The 20,948-nt window shown below is 36.5% G+C and overlaps 1 protein-coding gene across 4 annotated transcripts in view; it reads right to left on the bottom strand.

Moving 5' to 3' along the window:
- The window catches only part of PRDM11 (PR/SET domain 11), a 78,802-nt gene that overhangs the window by 20,257 nt on the left and 37,597 nt on the right, over positions 1–20,948 (bottom strand). For all 4 annotated transcript variants that reach the window (XM_058161714.1, XM_058161713.1, XM_058161716.1 and 1 more), the window contains one exon: positions 3,019–3,206. In XM_058161714.1, coding sequence (XP_058017697.1) covers positions 3,019–3,206 — 188 coding nt within the window. The remainder of the gene's footprint in view (positions 1–3,018; positions 3,207–20,948) is intronic.

The raw sequence follows: 20,948 nt of genomic DNA, 5'->3' as shown, positions 1-20,948 counted from the left end.
TCTTTTGGTGGTACTTGATATTGCTGTCTTCCTTGCCTCCCCATTGTGGTTCCCATGTGACAGTGGGATACCAAGATAATTGTAACTAATCTGTATGTTTGGTATGTAACCCACTGGTAGTTCCACCTCATCAGTCTTAACTACTTTCTCACTTTTAACTATCTTTTTCACCAAATTTCTGCAGTCTGAATGACATTCTAATGTCCTCACTGTAAATTTGTGTCAGGTAGATCAAGAGCAACAAGTTCATTCTTAGCATAAAAGTTGATTTTATCCATTTAGAGGAGATGGCTTATGGTAATTCCACTCTTGAATTTGTACCCATATCCAGTTCTTGTGAATATCTGGCTTGCCTTTGCAGAATAGCAGAGGGAACAGTGCATCATCTTGGTATATACTGCACTTGATGGCCACTTGTGTGAGCTGCCTTGAGTTGACTTCCAGTGCTATCTTCCAATGTCCCATTGAATTCTTGAGGAAGGCCTTTAGTGTCCTGATCACTTTGTATAGTGCAGGCATTCAGAGATCCATGTAAGTGGCACTGAGTCGTAGGTTTTCCTGTAGTCAATCCAGGCTGTGCTCAGATTGGTCTGTCTAGACCTTGAGTCTTGGGTGACTGATTTATCCCAACTGCTATTTTGTTGTTGTTCCCAATGATCTTCTGAACTGTACGCATGTACTGCTCCAGAAACACAAACGCACACATACCCACAGGTCAGGAAACAAATAATTCCCTTAACACTGTCAAACTGTTCACTATGTCTGCACTACTATTAATCTTCTCATTGTTCCCACCACCCATCTCCTTCCACTTATGACTGTAACTTTGTTGCTTGTATCCTTACAATTTATATTGATATTGTTTCCTGATTATGTTATGACTCATCCTCCCTCCTCTCCTCAGCCGGGCCCCTCCTGTCTCCAACCGGGCCTTTTATCAGACTCAGAGTCTGATAATGAAGATGAACGGCCTGTCATGACTCCAGCCCCAGCCCTGGCCCCATGCCTGGAGAGGATTCAAGGAGTGAAAGGAGAAACCCAATAAACGTCACTCATACAGCGTGTGTTCCTTTGGCTCAGCCTTCAGAGCAGGAAGCCAGCCAGGTGATGGAATTACCTGGGCCTACTCCCTCTGACCCCTCCCTTTCCCAGACGCTGAAAGCAGATCCAGCTGAGGACAATTCAGATTGGGTGGACCCTCACTTCCGGAGATTTGAGAGGCGACACCAGCAGAAGGAAGGGTGGGGCAGGCCTGGATAAATGCTGAGTCATGGAGCCACACCCCACAGCCTATATAAAGGACCTGCTTTTGGCATTCCAACCTTGAGTCAAGCAAAGTCTTATCTAGTTTGCTGATACCGGACCCTATCACTGAAGTCACAACTTGGACTCCTGCCTGCCCTGATAAACCTCGAAGGCACTTGGCTAGCTGCAGAGGCTTCATTGCCAAATTTGTTATGGACTTCCTTGACTCATTCGTCGAAGTGGGGGTGGGACACAACAGATTATTTGTACCCTATGACTATCATTAAGTGTTGTAACTTATGATTCTTCATGTATGTATCTTTTCTTTTATGTACACTGAGAGCATACAAACCAAAACAATTTCCTTGTGTGTCCAATCACACTTAGCCAATAAAAAAATATATCTGTCTGTCTGTCTGTCTGTCTGTCTGTCTGTCTATCTATCTATCTATCTATCTATCTATCTATCTATCTATCTATCTATCTATCTATCTATCTATCTATCTATCTAAAGGAAACACAGTTTGGATAGCTATCACTTTGAATACCGAGCACCTGGAATTTGTGGCATGCTGATTTTTAAACTTATTTTTTTTACTTCTTGTTATTTTTCACTCCAATTTGATACGAGATTTTAAAATCAAAATGCTTAGAAATGTACGAGAACTACCTTTAACTTTAACCAAGATTGTGGCTCCTCAAAAAATAAAACTAAAAACAATAACCTTTTCATAAATCTAATCATTTCTACAGTTCTGTAACTAAGAAAGTATGTATTTACACAAGCCTACTTGCACACATTGAGTCCCAGCTCATTATGACCCAATTATCAGCATCTCTCTGAACACTTGCCAAGAATTAGTTTTTAAAGCATATAGGCCGGTTCAATTAGTAGAAAGAAAATTGTTGAATACTACATGAAAAACAGTATTTTTTTTTTCATCCAAGATCTACCTCTTCCATTTTTGCTTCAAGTTTTAGGACAACATACAGCTCCATGCAAAATACATTACATAAATAAATTGCTCATAATAATGTTGAAAAAAATAACAGGGAAAATAATTTCATTTGGATCCTCTTCTTCCTTTCTTTCAACCATCAACTTTCACCAACTAGGTGAAGCTCCCTTTTAAAGTACTTTTGTGAGTGGACCTTTACACTAAGAAGGAAGCAAAACCCATAATGGTGCATGCACAGTATCCTGAGAGATCAGCATATCTTTGTTCTAACGTCTGGATATATTTGGAAAGTTCCCAATTAGTTCTGAAGGTTTTGATCTTTGCCAATGAAGAAATCATTCATTCTCCAGCACTCCTTAGTATTTGATATATAAAGCTAGTCAGGTATATTTGGTGAATATTAGTAGCTGCAGATCATTGTCAGATTTAACCAACATGACAGCCATTGTGTTTGCCAGAAAGATATAGGTATTTTGCAAATTGAAAAAGACATTACAACTGTACCACAGTTTCTGTATCTGCCCTAGTCCCCACCCCACCCCACCCCAAAAATCAAGCCAAAAATATCTCCTTCGAGACAATGCTGCTCACTTTTCAGTATATATTAGATGAAATTCCCCCATATCCCTTACAGTATATACTTTATTTGATGGAACTATTTCAACTGTATTATCTTGTTTATTTCAACCTATTATTTTACACTGCTGATTTTTTTAATTTGTGGACTTCTTTTCATACATCGTTTTGCAAGAACTGCCTGATAACCGGGTCAAAAATAAAGACACGAATAGTGTAAGGGAAAAAAAAATCTCACCTCTTGTGAGGTTTCGGTTGATGGTCTCCTGAGACATACTGTGCAGCCGCTTCATGTAATCTTCACTATACCAGACCCTCAGTCTCTCCCCTGGCCGGATGTCCCGACAAGTCCGAAAATAAATCCTCTCGCTGTGCTGAAATGCCATTAGATTCTGCTCTCTCTCTTCTCGAGATATGGCCACATACCTAGGGACAAGGAGAAGGCAGGTTTTGACTTATAAGCAGGCTGAATAGAACTTTAAGCCACAATTGTAGCAGGAGTGACCTTCAAAGAGAGCCACAGAAACAGAAGCATTGGATGGCATGAATAATGAATGACATGTGAAGAAACAGAACCGTAAGAAAATAATAGCTACCGTTATGGAATATTAAATAACTTCTTGAGATTAGTATAGGCCCTATTGTTCCTGTTCAGGGAAATATCTAATTGCTAAATTTCACTAATTTCCAAATGTCTGTGTCTATTATTATTACCAACTAAAGATTGTTAAAATAAGAGTATGTTTCAGGGTTTGTAAGACAATCCCGGTTCAGATTTAACTAAAATTAGTTATGGTTGTTGCAGACTTGGTTTTACATCTGTGCTGTAGAACCAGAAAGTTAGAATTAGAAGAACTGCAGTTATACAATATTCTATAAGAATAAAAACAGTCCATTTTAATAGCAAAATAATAATAATAATTAATTCGTATCAGCGATATGATCTTTTACATCCAATTTGGTGGGCTCCAGAATGACAAATATTCTCCTAATATGTGCATCAAACCCATAATATAATAGAATCTATTTTGTAATCCAATGTAGTGTTGAAAATGTGCAATTAAATGATATTGATTCCCATTTAAGGCCAGACATATTATAGAAATATTTGCACAACTAGGCTGTACTAAATCACCTAATACAAATCTGTTGTTATATAACATATATACAGCTCACACATTTCAGTATATTTCCACTATATTTTTTATTGATTAAAAACACAGACACCAAGTCAATAATACTAGTGACCATTGAAATACTAATAGCTAAGTTCCACAGTTGGGTCTTTACACACCGTACTACAAAATAAGCTACAAAGAATAGACTACACTCCTAATTTAGTTTAATCATCATAGATTGCTAGGTGACAACAAAAACAGCTGTCAGAAAAATGGCTTCACTCTAGCTAGTATTACCAGTAAGTCTCTTTTCAGATGGTCTGAGTTTTTATGGCTTTTTACTATTAAAAATAAAATTCTTATGTAGGTTGAAGATACTCAGGAATGTCTTCAAGAAATCAAACTATTCTTTCACCCAAATACTTCGTGCTTCCTTTTACTTTACTACCACCTGATTGAAAATGTTCCAAATTTGTTAAGAAATAAAATCATGGTACATTATAGTTCATAGTTTGAATTAATGATTTTCTAATAGTTCTCTTTTTAAATCTGCATTACTATTACTATTAATCTTCTCATGGTTCCTATCACCATCTCCTCCCACTTACGACTGTATGACTGTAACTTGTTGCTCTATCCTTACGATTTATATTGATTGTTTCCTAGTATGATTCGATTGCTTATTTGTACCCTATGACTATCATTAAGTGTTGTACCTTATGATTGTTGATGAATGTAGCTTTTCTTTTATGTACACTGAAAGCATATGCACCAAAGACAAATTCCTTGTGTATCCAATCACACTTGGCCAATAAAGAATTCTTTCTATCTATCTATCTATCTATCTATCTATCTATCTATCTATCTATCTATCTATCTATCTATCTATCTATCTATCTATCTATCTATCCTTCCTTCCTTCCTTCCTTCCTTCCTTCCTTCCTTCCTTCCTTCCTTCCTTCCTTCCTTCCTTCCTTCCTTCCTTCCTTTTACACCAGAATGGTACTGTATTGGACTTACCATGAGGCATCCTTCCAGTCACCAACAATGGACCCAGTATAATAATGAGTTTACATCTCCACAAATCAGAAGGAAGGCAGGGTCCTTAAAGAATTTCCTTCCTCTATTCTGGGACAATCTCCTTCAATCAGAGGAACTGACTTTATTTATTATATTACCAGGGATATGCTAAAATACTCTTAGAGCCCTTCCCCCCACATTAAACACACCACTTTCTGGTTAATATGCTTCTGGAGTTGCACTAACCAGCCCCAGAATGTGCAGATCAGGGCATTTGATTCAGGAGAAAATCACTATGTTCCATTGCTGAAATGCCTCATTTTGGCGATTCCTATTTGTTTTTGCAATCAACAAACAGAAACTACCGATAGTAGAATAGAAACAACAAAAATTTACATAAAGAGAAATAGCCTAAATATATCTGTACATAAGATACTAACTTCTTCCCCAATTCTATTATCTGGTTGACCAGGAAGATACCATGTGGAACATTCAAGTGTTAGTCTCTTGGCCATTGGAATGATAGGACTCATACAAAAAGTATGCCCTACAGTTTGGTAATCTTCAAACACTTTCTGCAGAGTTGTATATCCAAAGACAGGGACAGTAGAAAAGTAGAAAAGATGGTCCAAGCAACTGCATTACAGGTCAGAGACAATTCTGCTTCCAAGGTAATTAGTACTGCTTCTTTTCAAAATTGAATAGAGCTTTCTTTTTTCCTTTGGAAAATCTAGTTGCCTTTTGTTGAATATATTAAAGTTGTATTTCCTAGTTGAATGGTTAAGAGTGAAGAAGGAAACCCTCGTTCCTTCATTCTCCACTTTACAGGATATAAATGGGATCTTTGACAAAATTATAATTGAGTTTAAGTAAAATCTTAAGTGTGCTGAATATGTCCAGCTGTGCCTAATATACTCCCTGCGTGCAATGAGTATGGGTGAAAGTACGGTCAAATGTTTTGTTGTGATCTATGAAAAGTTTTCTTACAGATAAAGCAGCAATCCATTTGTAAGATATTTTTCCTTAGTGGAAAATACACAAGTCCTCCCTTAATGACAATATAGAAGCATTAATAAATAAATCCCCATATAAAAATTGTAACTGAACCCTGTCTATTAGATTCACGTACATGTTAGTGCTTGAAGAATCAGTTTTAAATGGAAAGTGCCACATAAAAAGAATTGACCTTCTGGAATATTGTACTCTTAAGAGATGAAGTACTATCACTAAGGTAACTAAGGTGTGAAAAGATGGGATATTCTCTAACATTCCTGGAGTACAGTGTGATTGCCTCTCTTCATGATGTTAATTAGCAGCCCCTTGTTTAACTTAGATTAAAGCAGGGATCTCCAACCTTGGCAAATTTAACCCTGGAGGACTTCAACTCCCAGAATTCCCCAGCCAGCTTTGCTTTGCTGGCTGGGGAATTCTGGGAGTTGAAGTCCACCAAGATTAAAGTCGCCAAGGTTGGAGACCCTAGATTAAAGGAAATCTTAAACCTGCTTTTACCCCATGCCTTTGCACACATCTAGAAGCCCTGCTGGTTCATCTAGATTTCTTCTTTATTTTCTTTATTTTGTGGAAACTGCATGCCTAAAGAATAAACAGCTGGAATAAACAGACCACTGCTCTGGAGCTGTTCCCATTCAATTTCTTTATGTAGAGCTGAAGCTGGGAAGTGGCTCAACAGGCTAATGCAGCCTATTATTAACACACAGCTGCCTGCAATTACAATTACACAATGTAAACCGCCCTGAGTCTTCGGAGAAGGGCGGGATATAAATGTAAATAAATAAATAATAATAAAAAAAATACTGCAGGCTCGAGTCCCACCAGGCCCAAGGTTGACTCAGCCTTCCATCCTTTATAAGGTAGATAAAATGAGGACCCAGATTGTGGGGGGCAATAAGTTGACTGTGTATATAAATATACAAATAGGATGAGACTATTGCCTTACACAATGTAAGCCGCCCTGAGTCTTCGGAGAAGGGCGGGATATAAATTCAAAAAAAAAAAAAAAGCTAGTCAAGGTCTAGTGTAAAAGTAGTCTCTAGGATATGACACCATGGGCACTTGGTGTTCAATTCTATCAGACTTTAAAAAAAACCCATAAACTTTAAGGATAGCATATGTAAAGTTCATTTTCCAGTCTTACACTTCTCAGGAATTATGTAGCTGGAGAAGACACACTTTTCTGAGGGCACATCCTGTGTTGGCAATGGCCTCTAAAAGACATTTATTCGCTTGAAGCACCCTGAAATACTTTACCTTGTTCTTAAGTTATGAGGATGGGTAGTTGCCTCTAAATCATATCCCAAATGGATTATCTCTAACACTCACCTGCCTAGTGGAGCTGAATACCCAATTTTTTGCCATTTAGTTTTACTAAAGATCTTTAACCTGAGAAGATATGCCTCATAGATTGGTGGGAGAAGAGTCACTGTGATATGAATTACTTTTCCTGAAAGCAAAAAGAAGTCTAATCTTAACTATAAGATGGATGCAAAGACTTATTTACTGTTCTGATCATATGCATTTAGAAGCCATGGGCCCAGACTTCTTATCTCTTTGCTATTAATCAGGATGGATACAAGATATCCATCCTTCTTCCAGGAAAGGCTTGGATAGTAAACTGGTTTTGGATTAACAAACTCCTTCAAGTGCTTGAACCAAAGATCCTGTGAGCCAAAGTTCCTGGCAGATTGATGTGTACAAATGCTACAGCCCTAGTACAGAATTGAAGGCATTCCAACAAAGAGTTGGAATTCATGAACTCTTGGCAAGGTGTTCAGACTTTCATTTGTCTTGTGTCGACGGAGATATCAGGGAGAAAGAAGCAAGTCCAAATTGAGATTCTCACCATAATTGAATTTTGCTGTACACTGGAGCGCTAGTGCAACTGCCTATTTTTGCTCTATTTTTGCTCCCTAATTTTCTGTTAGCGTGGATCTCTTCCTTGTTTATGTACACTAGTGACTTAGGTATTAGGCTGGGATCATATGGATAAGAAAAGAGCAAATACAGCTTTTAATAAGCAATGATAGTTTTTTATTTATTTATTTTTTCAAGCAAGAACTGGGGAATTCTGCATCTGATTAGCTGTATAAATTTTTCATTGTCCAAATAAGAGAAACATTTAGGGAAAACATTGCTTATCTGGTAAACTTCTGAGGCCTCTTGGAACTGCCTCTTGAACTGCCTATTCTAGAGTTGAGTAAAATTCTACCTTAATGAAATTGCAATGTGATGGTATGAATGGAGGCATCTTTTACCCAGATAATTTGCATTCTTTTTTTCATTCAATGACTGGGTGGTTCCCATTTGGGACCCATTTCAGAAATAACTTCAAGTTCAATGCATTGGTGATATTGCACTTGCAACATTGTTCCCTTTTATCAATTACATGCCCAACACAGTTGTTGCTCTAATTTCTGTTCTCCCTTCTAGTTTTTCTACATGGCATCCTGGATGTGTTAGTCCACCATTTTTCTCCTAACACTATGGGGCTATGATGAAGACAATAGTGAAGAGAATTATGTTTTATTTCTAAAGGTGGACAAGTTCTTTCACCCTTGATGGTAAGCAGTCCATCATTTTTTTTGTAGGGAATGTGTGCCCCAAATAATCCTGCTTCCTAATTTATTGGCCAGGATTTGGCTTAGAAGATGTAGAAATTCCCTTTACATATGACCATGACTCACAAAAGAGGGCCTATGGTGGTTGGTGAATCCTTCTTGCCTTGAATACGAAAAGTGTGATTCGGGTCAGATGAGTCTTCTGACTCATATGCATTGCCTTTCCTTTTCTTCCCCATCTTTGGGGTAATTCATCACTGCTGTTGCAATTTCATGGAGGAAGAGAAAAAATGTTCAAGAGGCCAAATTCCTCCTTCCAAGCTTGACAGAGGCTGAAAAATTAAGTCTGGATCTTCTCAATGGCTGCTCATATTGTAACTGGAAAAGCATTACTAATTTTCTTCTTGTGTTTTCTGCATCCTGAATCTTGTCTGGAAGGCCACAAGGTACATGTGGCAGATGGCAATGGAAGCTTCTTGCAGTGGAGAAATGCTATAGCTGAAATTCCTGGGGTCTTTTGCTTTGTCCTCCCTCCCTCCCTCCCTCCCTCCCTCCCTTCCTTCCTTCCTTCCCCCCTCCCTCCCTCCCTCCAGACAGGAGTCAATTTCTTTTGTTCAGAAAGCAGAGCCAAGCCAGGGCAGCCAGGTCAAGAACAAGATCTGCATTCCTTAGTTTCTTTCTTGGTCACACATTCTTGAAATGGGTTAGAACAGTGGTTTTCAATCTTTTCTTCACCATAGACCCTCTTTAAATAATTTTTGTGGCCATGGACCCCCAAGACTTTATTCAAATTTTAAATTATAACATTTCTTCAAGCCTTTGCGAACCCCCTGTGATGACATCATGGTCCCCACGAGTCCGTAGACCCCAGGTTCAGAACCACTGGATTAGAACACACACACACACATATATATATATTCTGAGGTTTTCGCGGGTGTTTGTATGTAGGTCTTTGGTTATTTGGGTTTTCTCCTGCATAAAATTGGAAGTGTCTTGGCGACGTTTTGACGAAATCCCATTCATCATCTTCAGGCTAGGTGTTTACAGTTTCATGCTTCTAGGAAAAATGTGTGATTGCAGCTGTTTCTTCCTTTTAACTTCCTTTCTTTCCTTCATTTCTTCCTTCTTCCTTCCGTTTTGTGTTTAGGAGAATAAATGCATGCATCGCAGAACACAAAAACGCAGTCAGAAAAGAAGACAAAAACTCCTCCCTTTTTCAGCACAGAACACAAAATTGATTTTGAAGGAACCAAATTAATCTCCAAAACTGAACACTATAACAAGAGAATAATTATGGAAGCCATTGAAATAGAGAAACACCCCTACAATATGAACAAACCTCCCACCTACCAGACATCTGGAAACCAGCCTTGGTCAACAAACGAGTCCCAGCCACGAAAATTGACCTCGGATCCAGGACAACACACAACGCCACCACCAATCATCCTCACCAGATTCAAACCCAAGCCCATCCCACAGACGAAACACAACCACCATCCAGAAGCCAGACCATGCTGACACCACTGGCTGCTGTGCCCCCCTCCGATCCCACATAAAGCAGGCTGACACACACCAGGAACACATGACAGACTCAGACTCGGAGCCAAACCAGGGCCTGGGATGCTGCATCACAGCCACCTGCTCAAGACATCACATCACAGAACTTCAGAGGCCACAACACCAAAGCTCAGGAACAAAAGTCCAGGACCACACCCACACAGGATGCTACGAAACAGCCGACCAATCTGCAAACACCCACTCCATCTACCAATCAGGATGCAACCACAGAGCCAACCAACCCGCTCACAGCAACACTCCCCACCTCCCCACCAGTATTTATAGAGAGACGGCAGCTCCAACCACTCTTTGCTCGAGAAGCACAAAGCCAAAGACACCAGCCTGAAGATGATGAGTGAGACCTTGTTGAAACGTTGCCAAGATACTCTCAACCTTACATGGGAAAAGACCTGAAAATGCCAAGACCTACATATATACATACATACATACATACATACATACATACATACATACATACATACATACATATAAAAGAAGATGCAAAATCATCCATTTTGAAATTTTATTTGGACTACTATTAATGTCCTATTGTTATAGACATAGAAATAGAAACCAGAATGTTTCTCTGAAAACAGAACAAAAGAATTGGCTTAATCCAAAAGGGATTTCTAAAAGTTTCATTTTCCAAATTACTTTGAAAACATTAAACAAATAAGTACTCTCCAAATGTACAGTATTTCACAAATACTAAACTGAGAAATACTACATATCTTAAAATGAATATCTACTCTTTTTCCAGATCTCTTAGTAAGGCAATGGTGGACAATATTCTGTTGGCTCTGAAGAGATTATAGTAATTTATTTGAAGCTATTCATTCTGGATCATGTATGTGTGTGTGTTCGTGTGCACAAATGAATGGACATTCATATTGCTCTGCAAACCATTTCAAAAATTGGAGAGACACCCAAGAAACCATGATTTAAAACAAGAACTTTGCATTTGCATGATTATTTCAAACATAAATTCATTACAGAATATAGTTACTTAGTATTCCTATTAGGCCACACATGTTTGCTATATTTTAACTCCATGAATTCCATGTCATAGGCCATCCTAAAATGTTAGCACTGTAATTTACACCACTAAAAGGTGCTAGGTTGATTTTACAGAACTAATTGCACTGGTATCACAAGATGGTTTCTAAGTATACAACTTAGAAAGTGGCTATTTTAAACCTTATTTAAAAATAACAATGAAATAAGCATGTCCATGTTTTTGCACATGAAATATACTTTAGATATTTGCAGCAACTTTCATATTTCAAGCCAAACTCATTGCTGATTTGTTGATAGGCAAACTTTTCTAGATCTTGTCAAAAATACAAAAGAGATATGTTGCCAGGCATGTTTAAGTTGTAGGTATTGCAGGTAAAGGATATATGAAAACGAACTATTATGCGTTTTATATGGAATAAAACATCAAAGATTTAAAATGTCTTGAGCACAATTTCAGAAACACATAAAAGAGCATCTTATTCTGAGTTTTAAGTATTATATCTTTATTGTTAACAAAAATAATCATAAAGATAAATTCCATCAGAAATATTAGGCTAAGCACAGCAACACTGTCAAACAAGGGCACTTAAAACATGCCAGGTTTCAACAGTCACATATAAGAAATTACCCCTTATGGGATGATAAAAGAAAGCATTTCACAGAGCAGAGAATGCCTCCTTTTTCCTAACGCCTCAACAATATAGTATACCATAAGTGATATCAATAACACAGGTAAATTAGTATATCAAAACAGAAGAGTTATATTTCTCATATCTGGTTTTTGGCTTCTTATCCTACTGAACACCAGGGACTGTATGTATCCACCTAAACTAAACTTACCTCATTCTGGGTATACTACTTAGAAATTCTGAATGCTATAGTCCAGAGGGTATTAGTTGGGAAAGATTACCCTAGAACAGGACTGTCAAACTCCTGGCCTGCGGGATGCATCATGCGCTGGCCACACCCACGCCCGGTTTAGTGAAGGGGGAAAAAGTTCCGATATGTCATGTGAAGCCGCCATGATGTGAGTTTGACACCCCTGCCCTAGAACTATAATTCAGTTCTAATTGGTAATGCTAATTGATCTGTCTTTAGCTTACTTCTCAGGAGCACTTCTCCAAGACAGGCATTCCTAAAAACTACTGTAATTCCTCAGCTGCATGAGAATCATTTCATTAAAAAAAATGAGACCATAAAGCAAACTGAATCATTCAGATGGACTGAACATGATTTAATTCATTTATTTAATTTATATTGTACTATTAATGTACATGACACTCTATATAATTAATATAAGCAAAATATAAGGGACCCTGCTACATGAAACTAATAATCTAATGTATTTCCAGGAAACAATGGTCAGCAATTGAATTATCTGAACATTCAACTTCCACACTTTTTTTGTTATTTCCTTCACACTGTAATTATCTGGTTCTATAGCCATTCAAACATTTCAAATGCTTGATTCTGTTTGGCACTTACAGATTTTTGTTCCCTATAATTGTGTGTTGTCAGTACAGAAAGACAATTTCTTTTGAAAAAAAAGGCAACATGAAGAATAATTTACTGCAGCTATATCTTAAGAGGAATATTCCTTGTATCTGACAATTGCAGTGAGGAAGGCTCTATTTAAGCAGGGGATGAGAAGCAAATATACATAAGATATAGTACACATGCATTTTTAGCATACATTGCTGGATTAAAACATCTGATTCCAAACCCAACCTTAAACTTATCAAACTTGACACAACTACATTTTCTTCCCACTAGAGAGTTAGCTTGTATATTTTGGGTAATATGTAATACTTTTTGTCTCATTTTTAGCATACATAGAATAAACTGATTTATTCCTGGATTAGAACATTTGCTTCCAAAACCAACCTAAAACTTATCAGACTTGGCTCAGCTACATTTTCTTTCTACTAAGGAGTTAGCTTGCATCTTTGGAGTAACATTTGCCTTTCATCATGTTAAGTCAAAAACTGACATGAGGAAATACAAAGTAGCAAATCTATGCTAAAATAAGCATAGTTACAATAGTGTATTGTCTTTGCTATGAGTCGGTAACCTACCAACTCTACCTATTCTACGTTATGTAAACAATAGTTCCACTGAAGTCAGAATAATTACACCGATGTGACAAAATTAATATTTGAGCATGCTTCAGTTACTTGCTTTAAATGTCATTCCCTAGCTAACATAGGCAAGTTTTTAACATATTATTGTAGAGACTGGAATAGCCATAAAATGTATTGCACTGAGGGTACCGAAGAACTGCCAACAAAAATCAGCAGACTTGGCAACACTAGCTCATTTGTTTCTTACACGTTAATCATTTTATTTCAGTGCAACATTTTTATCCTTATCATTTTGTTTATATTGTGCAGTATTGTAATAGGCTTACAATCTTATACAATTTAATCATTATTAGTTAAAATAGCTTTTTGCCATGAAATTAATGATAAAAAAATATATATTGTATAATTATTTACAGGCTTGGAAGTAGAGAAATACTGCCTACATTGCTTCCAAGTTCCTTCTTTTGTTGGTATCTGTTCTGATGTCACATCCCATTCCCAAAGATCAGCAGTTAATAACTAAGCCAAAAAATTAGGCATGGGACTGACTGTTACATGAGAACAAAGTGTTATCTAATCTCACAATCTGTGTCTACACAGTGGATGAAAAAAATTAACAGAGCATTCAGTTCTATGAGATTTTCAGTCTGGGAACTGCCCTGTGATTTTTTATCTTGCCTTGAGATCAAGATTTATCACACAAATCACTAGAATGGGCAAGACCAACTCTTTCAGGTCTTTCAGAGGAAAAGAAGATGGAAAAATAGGCAAGTTTAAAATTAGTGCTTTGAACCTTGCACCAAATAAAATATTATTTCACCCACCCCAACCAGAAAATTATTTGGGGGAGAAGCAGGATTAAGGGGTGCAAAGGATGCCTTAAACATATTCAAGATTTAAAACTCCTAATTTGTAAACCCCTTAAAACTTCCTTCTTTCAAATGCTCCAAAACCCAGAAAAGATCCAAAAATTTCAGACCTAACTGTGAAGCCTAGAAACAAGCTTCCCTTTCCAAACCTAGATCCTTATTGATGTCTACATAGTGCCACATGCAATAGTAGAATAAAGACACAAGAAGAAAACTAGGCATCACCATTGACCGTAATAATATATTTACCTAAACCTAAATATCTAGTAACATTACCAGAATGTTTCCTGAGCTTAAAAGGTAGTCAAAATCAAATCTATAAGAACTTTGGATTTACAGATCATTAAGTTCTTTATGATTCTTATAATATCCGTTTTTATTCAAGAGGACTGCATACCCTCTACTGCATTGTTTTACAACACAAGTACTGTTTCCAATACATCAAGCAAAGCTTACTTCCAGCTAGAAAGTTCCAAAGTTTATAGTGTAAATTGCTATAATTTATAATATTCTTAAGAGAAAAATTTTCATTAACTTCCCCAATATTTATGCTAAGAAGTGCTTATTAAACCAACATCAACTGCACTTGTTAATATAATATTGTGGAAAACTAGAAATAGTGTTTTCTCTTCCGTGACCTAATAATCCAATGAACAGGAGTCGCCTTGGGCTGATTTTGGCTAATATCTGTTCTGGTTTCAATGGGGTTCTTTGACCCAATTCTCTGCAGGCTTATTTCTTGGCTAGCATTAGAGATAGGATTCTTCTTGTTTGAAGTTTGAAGCCCATCTTTGATTTTAATTAAAGTTTGGCACATTTGGGTGATTTGTTCACTCAGGTCAGCCATCTTCAGGCTAATTGCGTGCATGTTGCTTGCCACATCTCTATGGATTGTCACCAACTCTTGACAGAATTGTCTGAATAGTTCCGTCTGTTGAATGTGGGAATCAAAGAGCTGATGGTCAAAGCCAGAAATACGTGGATTTTCGACAAAGGTTGAGAGGGGCTAGTGGAAAATTCAGGACATGAATTTAGGTGCATTGTTTCTTCCCTTTGGCTTAGAATATTTGAATGATCTGACAAACACGATGAATGAAGGAAAGATGGCATGGAGAGATCATCAGTTTCTTCAGAATCCATTTGTGATGAAAAGTGGTGCTTCTGTGAGGGGCCTGCCACTTCTTCTCCTTCATCAGCTTGAAACAGAAACAGGAAAAAAAGAGAGAAGACACCAGATTATTTGCACAAAAGCTTTGCATTGACAAACTCTACTTCAAAAAGAAGCCAAAACTTAAATTTGGGATTCAGTGAAATCTAAGAGTGTTTCTATACTATTTAGAAAAGTATTTAAATAATTTATTTTGTAAAAGAGTATCTGCTTTAAAAACACACTAAAAAACCCAATCTGATTGAACAGATGACGTATTAGAGCAGAACATGTGATTTCTCTGAGCCAGATTACAAAAGTTAAAAACAAAAATTGCTCTGTTATACTCTGTCCTCCTGATACAGCTTAATAATGGATCTACTTTCAGATCATTATATTAGACTGAAATGACTGCACAAAAATTTATTTTGTAATCACTAAATTAAATAGAAAGCTGGTTTAATGTAATGGTTAAGGCATCAGACTCAAGAACTCAAGAGACTGTAAATTCTACTCCTGACTTGGCCATGAAGCAAATTGGATGATCTTGGGCCAATCATTCTTTCTCAACTCTAGGAAGCAAGTAATGGCAAATCACTTCTTAAATCTTGCCAAGGAAACTGCAGAAACCTGTCCAGGAACTTGCCAGGAGTCAAGGCTCACAAATACACATATACACACAAAATACTGATGAATGAAACATGACCTATAGTGTCTTTCTATACAGTATACGTAGAAATGAAGCAGTATTAATTTACTGTTCTAATGAAATAATCATAATCTCAGAGGTCAGTAAAAGTAGCACTAATTTTATGGAATCATTTCCTGTCTTTATGCCTTTTGTAATAGAGAGATTTGCATCACTGACCAATCTTGGACAGTAATTTTAAGAGTTCCCAAACCAAGCTATAGCTCAGCAGTAGAGCTAAGACCTTCCAACTAGGAAGTTCCAGATAATGCAGTAGTAAGGGGCCACTGACTGAGATCTTAGGGAATCACTAACTGCTGCAGTCTGAACCTATATATGAATCAACAATAAGGCAATTTCTTAGTGTGCCATAAGTCACTGAAGACGTGGAAGTAAAAATAATTCAAATATGGCTATACCATCTACATGCATGCTCCTATTTCTTCTTGTTTAATAAAAAGGCTCTATCATTATAAAATGAATGAAATATTTTGTGATCTTCTGTTTTCTTCAAATAAGAGAAAGTTCAACACTAACACATAGGTTTTAAAAAGCCTTCAAAGGGGAACTTAATAAACTTTGTTGGGTTGTTCATAATAATTATTGCCTAAAATATATACAATTTTACTCATAAAATTGTATCTACAATTGTAGCTGAGATTCAAATGCATGCTGGTGGGACATAATTTTTTCTTTCCTTTATTTTACTGAGATGCTAGCTTCCTTGTATGTGATTTAATTTTCAAATCACAGATCTCAGTGTATCCTTTAAATCAGCAAAAACTATGAAAGAAAATATTGATAGTACAACTATTGTTTCTGGAATTTTGATTACGTTTGGTCCACTGTATCATCTATATCCACAAAAGCAATGAAAATAATTATATATTTATGATACTTCCCCTGAATACAGGCAGTTCCCAGGTTGTGTATGCTCAGCTTAACAGTAACCCTATATACAAACAGGCTGCCTATAAGAAAATGTTGCCTTCTCTGATCTGACAAAACACTGAAGCTGGGCAATTCTTTCAGGAACTATTGAAATTATATGTGTGTTTTTTCTTTACAACATATTTTTAGTGGTTCCTGAAAGCACTGCGTAGCTTCAGGTCTTTATTGGCTCATGAAAGGACAATGTCCTCTGCCATTTTTATTAATAGGCATCCCATTTGTAAGTAGATGTTCCAATTTAAATACAAATTTGGATTAAAGACAAGAGTTGGGGAATGGAACTTGTTCGTAACCTAGGGACTTTTTGAATCACAGATGCCAGCTAAGATATACTGAGTAGCAAAAGCCCATTTTGAATATGGACAATGTATATGTATAAACCAGGACATATCCACATATGAATAAATTCTGAAATTCTTGATGGGAGGGGAGAATAGTAGATACAGGGATAGTAGATATCTGCAAGTTGAGTACATTAATCTGTACAATATTGGCTCAGTATCAGAAAAGACCATGGAAGTAATGATAACACCAATATGGATTATGTACCAATAATCAAGTACATCACCAGCCTCTTTTAGACTATTTCTATATCTATGGAGAAAATGCAGAAGCAATTTTTGTTATCTGCAGTAGTTACAACTACCACAAATGCTGAATTAGCAAACACTGAAACCATGGCAAGGAACACGCACATTGGGTAGTTTAAATGTTCGCACATGATTGTGAATAAATGCCACTAGCAGTTGTAAATAATTTTTTTGAGTAAGTAAATATGCAATATATGAATAATAAAAATATCTGGTATTTATATAGGATGTATTAATGATGACAATACAATTTACATTTGTGGTTCCTTCTCTCCCTTGTTGTATACATGCATGTGTTATATATCACACATGTCATTCTATAGATGGGGCAGTATCATATCTATTCTTTATGCTAACCTGAATAATAAGGTTCACAGCCTATATCAGTTTATTCAAGATACAGCTTTATGAATCAATAATGAAGAAAATACCAGAACAGGAAATATTAAATACTTCAGGAAACCTGAACTAGAAGGTGTTCTTCACCTAAAAGGGAAGCATTATCTTTTGTATAATACATTTCTTTGTCAGAACCAAGCTGTACAGCACGGAACAGACAAGAGATAATACTTACAACTGGTTGATGGGCTGTCAACCACGTCCAGATCCGCTCTCCGGAAGCCGTGTATCTGGCGTGACGAATGCAGTGTCGACTTGATGGCTCTCTCGTAGGCGGTCAGGACAATGGCCGAGGGCCTCCCCGGGCTGCTGGGGCTGGAGATGGACCTCCGAATGAATGCCAGTTTGTCTTTAGTCCTTCTTTTCATGTCGTCCCATCTGTGCTTAATATCTTTTACAAACCTGGGAACATGGCTCACTGATGTGATTTTTCTGGCTATAACTTCCCAGACCTTGTCCCTGTGTGCATTAGATAGACGTATTGTCTCCCTTCCAAACAGCCTGGCTTCCTTCTGAGTCACTTCAGTGACCAGAATGTCCAGTTCTTCCCTGGAGAACATGGGCTTCCTCTTTCGTTCAGTCATGTTCCTTGGGTTCAATATCCCACAAAGGATAAATGGTAAAAGGAAATCAATGTGATATACTCACACTACTAAAAACAAGAAACATGTCCCACTGTTTATTAATTTCCAGCTTGATGAGTTTCCTCTCAAGATAATGCCTTCCACTCTTACACAAGCATAGAAAATAAGAAGATATTTTGTTTGTAAAACAGCAGTCCTCTTAGGTTGGTGGAGAACAAAGATTCACGTGCAATGTGTACCATATTTTGTGTAATCTTTGCATGTAAATGAACAGGTATTTGGAGGCTTTGTTCGTTCTTGGAGAAATCTTTGGCAAGAAACAAAACAACTACCAAATATTCTGATACAAAAAACAACTCTATGGATTAAAAACTATGTTTACTGATTCACGTAAAAATGAACCCTGAAGATATTTACCACAGGGCAATGACTAAAGAGACCTACTCAATTAAACATATAACAATAAATAAATAAATAAAATCAGCAAGGGTATTCTGAATTTTCCACACTGAGAATTTTCCAAGATTACCAACTGTTTCTCCTCCTTGATTAAATGATGTTTGCTTTTTTCATGGAAAACAATGAATAGTATTTCTTTTAAATAGGTTAATTAAAGTTTACCTGATATTGCAAGCAGGTTCTAACAAAAGAGATCTAAGATGCTAAAAAGAACCATGGCTACTTTCAAAATTTACAACTCCGTTTGGGAAACGGGGAAAATCTGAGAACTTGAGATATTATCTGCAAGAAATATTCACACAGCTATTTTCCATAGTGTTTTGTAATCGGATATAAATTTCATCTAAATTTTCTATCTCTTATGGGCTTTGATTGACATTTCATACTAGACAAATTTAGCAAATATCCTATAACTAACAAATACAATAGTTTGCTAAAAAGTCTTCCTGATCCACCCATAATGGATGACAAATACTTAACCAGATGGGTGTGGTTGGGGTGTGATGCTAGCTTGCCTCTTTATGGTGCACCCTGGATAGCACAGTAGTGTGAACTAAGCAACAAGTGGCAGGCAGACTACACTGAAAAATTGGTAGTTAACAACAATCGGCAACCAGACATCTTTGTAGAAGTCCTGGCTCTCTAACTGCTATAAGTCCATGTATTTGCCATACACTAAATAAATTAACTTAACCAGAAAAGACTCTTTCCATATTTATGTAAAATGCAGTGTTGCATAGTTCAAAAATGTGACAGGTAGAGCATTTTAATAACATATAACCATTCCCCAGAAATAAGAAGATGAACTAGCACAGAATACACTTACTCCATGATAAATTATATCAACATATACTCTAGGAGCCCCAAAATAATTCAGAATATACCATATCGTATTTTGTCAAAATATTGCATTTTCTGTATTCTGTTGAATTTTACATTCATTATAACCATTTTTCCAATTACACCAGACCTTTATGCAAACCTAAGTTAATGTACTCAGAAATAAATTACATTTTAGTAATGAATTCTTCAGGAACTTATTTTAGAAGGCTTGGACAATACTAATTTGACCATAATTGCAACTGCCAAGAAGTAGGACTCATCAATTTTACTGTCATTATCTGGAGTACCTTACAGCCAAAGAGACCGTGAAGCTCAAAATGTACAAAATATTTCAAATTTTAATTTAGCAAAATAAAATGTAAGAAAGGAAAGAAATCTATGCTTTTGAATACTTTGACCACTTTGAGGCAGCATAAACCATAAAAGAAGCTGTTCTAGCATTACAGTTTCAAATCCAGGCAATATTTTAAAAGAACTGGTACCCTTCTAGGTTTATATTCCTGTCAACATCCTCAATAACCATAAACTGGTTATCGTATTTGAATGAGAGAAGATAGCCCATATTTCTCTTTACTAGTAGCATATTTCCCTAGCTAACATGGCAGCATATTTTCCTAGCTAACATGGCAGTTTACAAATACAGTATCTTCCTTTCCCTATCAAGTTTCCTATTTTTAATGATGTGACACAAGCATTTTTAGAAAATAAGAAACAATGCTATGCCAGCCTATTGTGGAAAGATATTTAAAAATGGCCACTAAGTCAACGAAGATTAATTATTATTAATAGCTACAGAACCCTGATTTTATCTGAAAAGAAAAATAAAAGGAGGGAGAAGAAAAAACTGGCATGAACAATGCTACACTACAGTATAGTGTAAGTCCAACTAGTTGCAATATACAATAACACATCTCACAAGTAAACTCTAATATCAATATGGATATATAGAGGTTTGCCTTAATTTGTTATTTTTTTAATTTGATAAATACTTTTGATTGACTACTTAGTTTCTTCTTTATTCCACCTTTAATTATATTTGCACTCCAATTATATGCAGGCATGCTTACAAATCACATTAAGTTCAATATGATTTCCTTTGAAATAAATCAAAATAATATTGTAAATTTCTATATAGAAGAAATGTTTTGACTGGTTTAAAAATAACCAGTGTTCATCTAATATTTGGTACTAATGTGCCACTTCATCTGTATAATATATGTTCAAGGAATGAATTGATACATTTCTGATATATAGTATGCCTTCCTAGTAG

This window comes from Ahaetulla prasina, chromosome 1, assembly GCF_028640845.1.
Source record: "Ahaetulla prasina isolate Xishuangbanna chromosome 1, ASM2864084v1, whole genome shotgun sequence".
Classification (NCBI taxonomy): Eukaryota; Metazoa; Chordata; class Lepidosauria; order Squamata; family Colubridae; genus Ahaetulla; species Ahaetulla prasina.
This window is presented reverse-complemented; position numbering and strand designations above follow the sequence as displayed.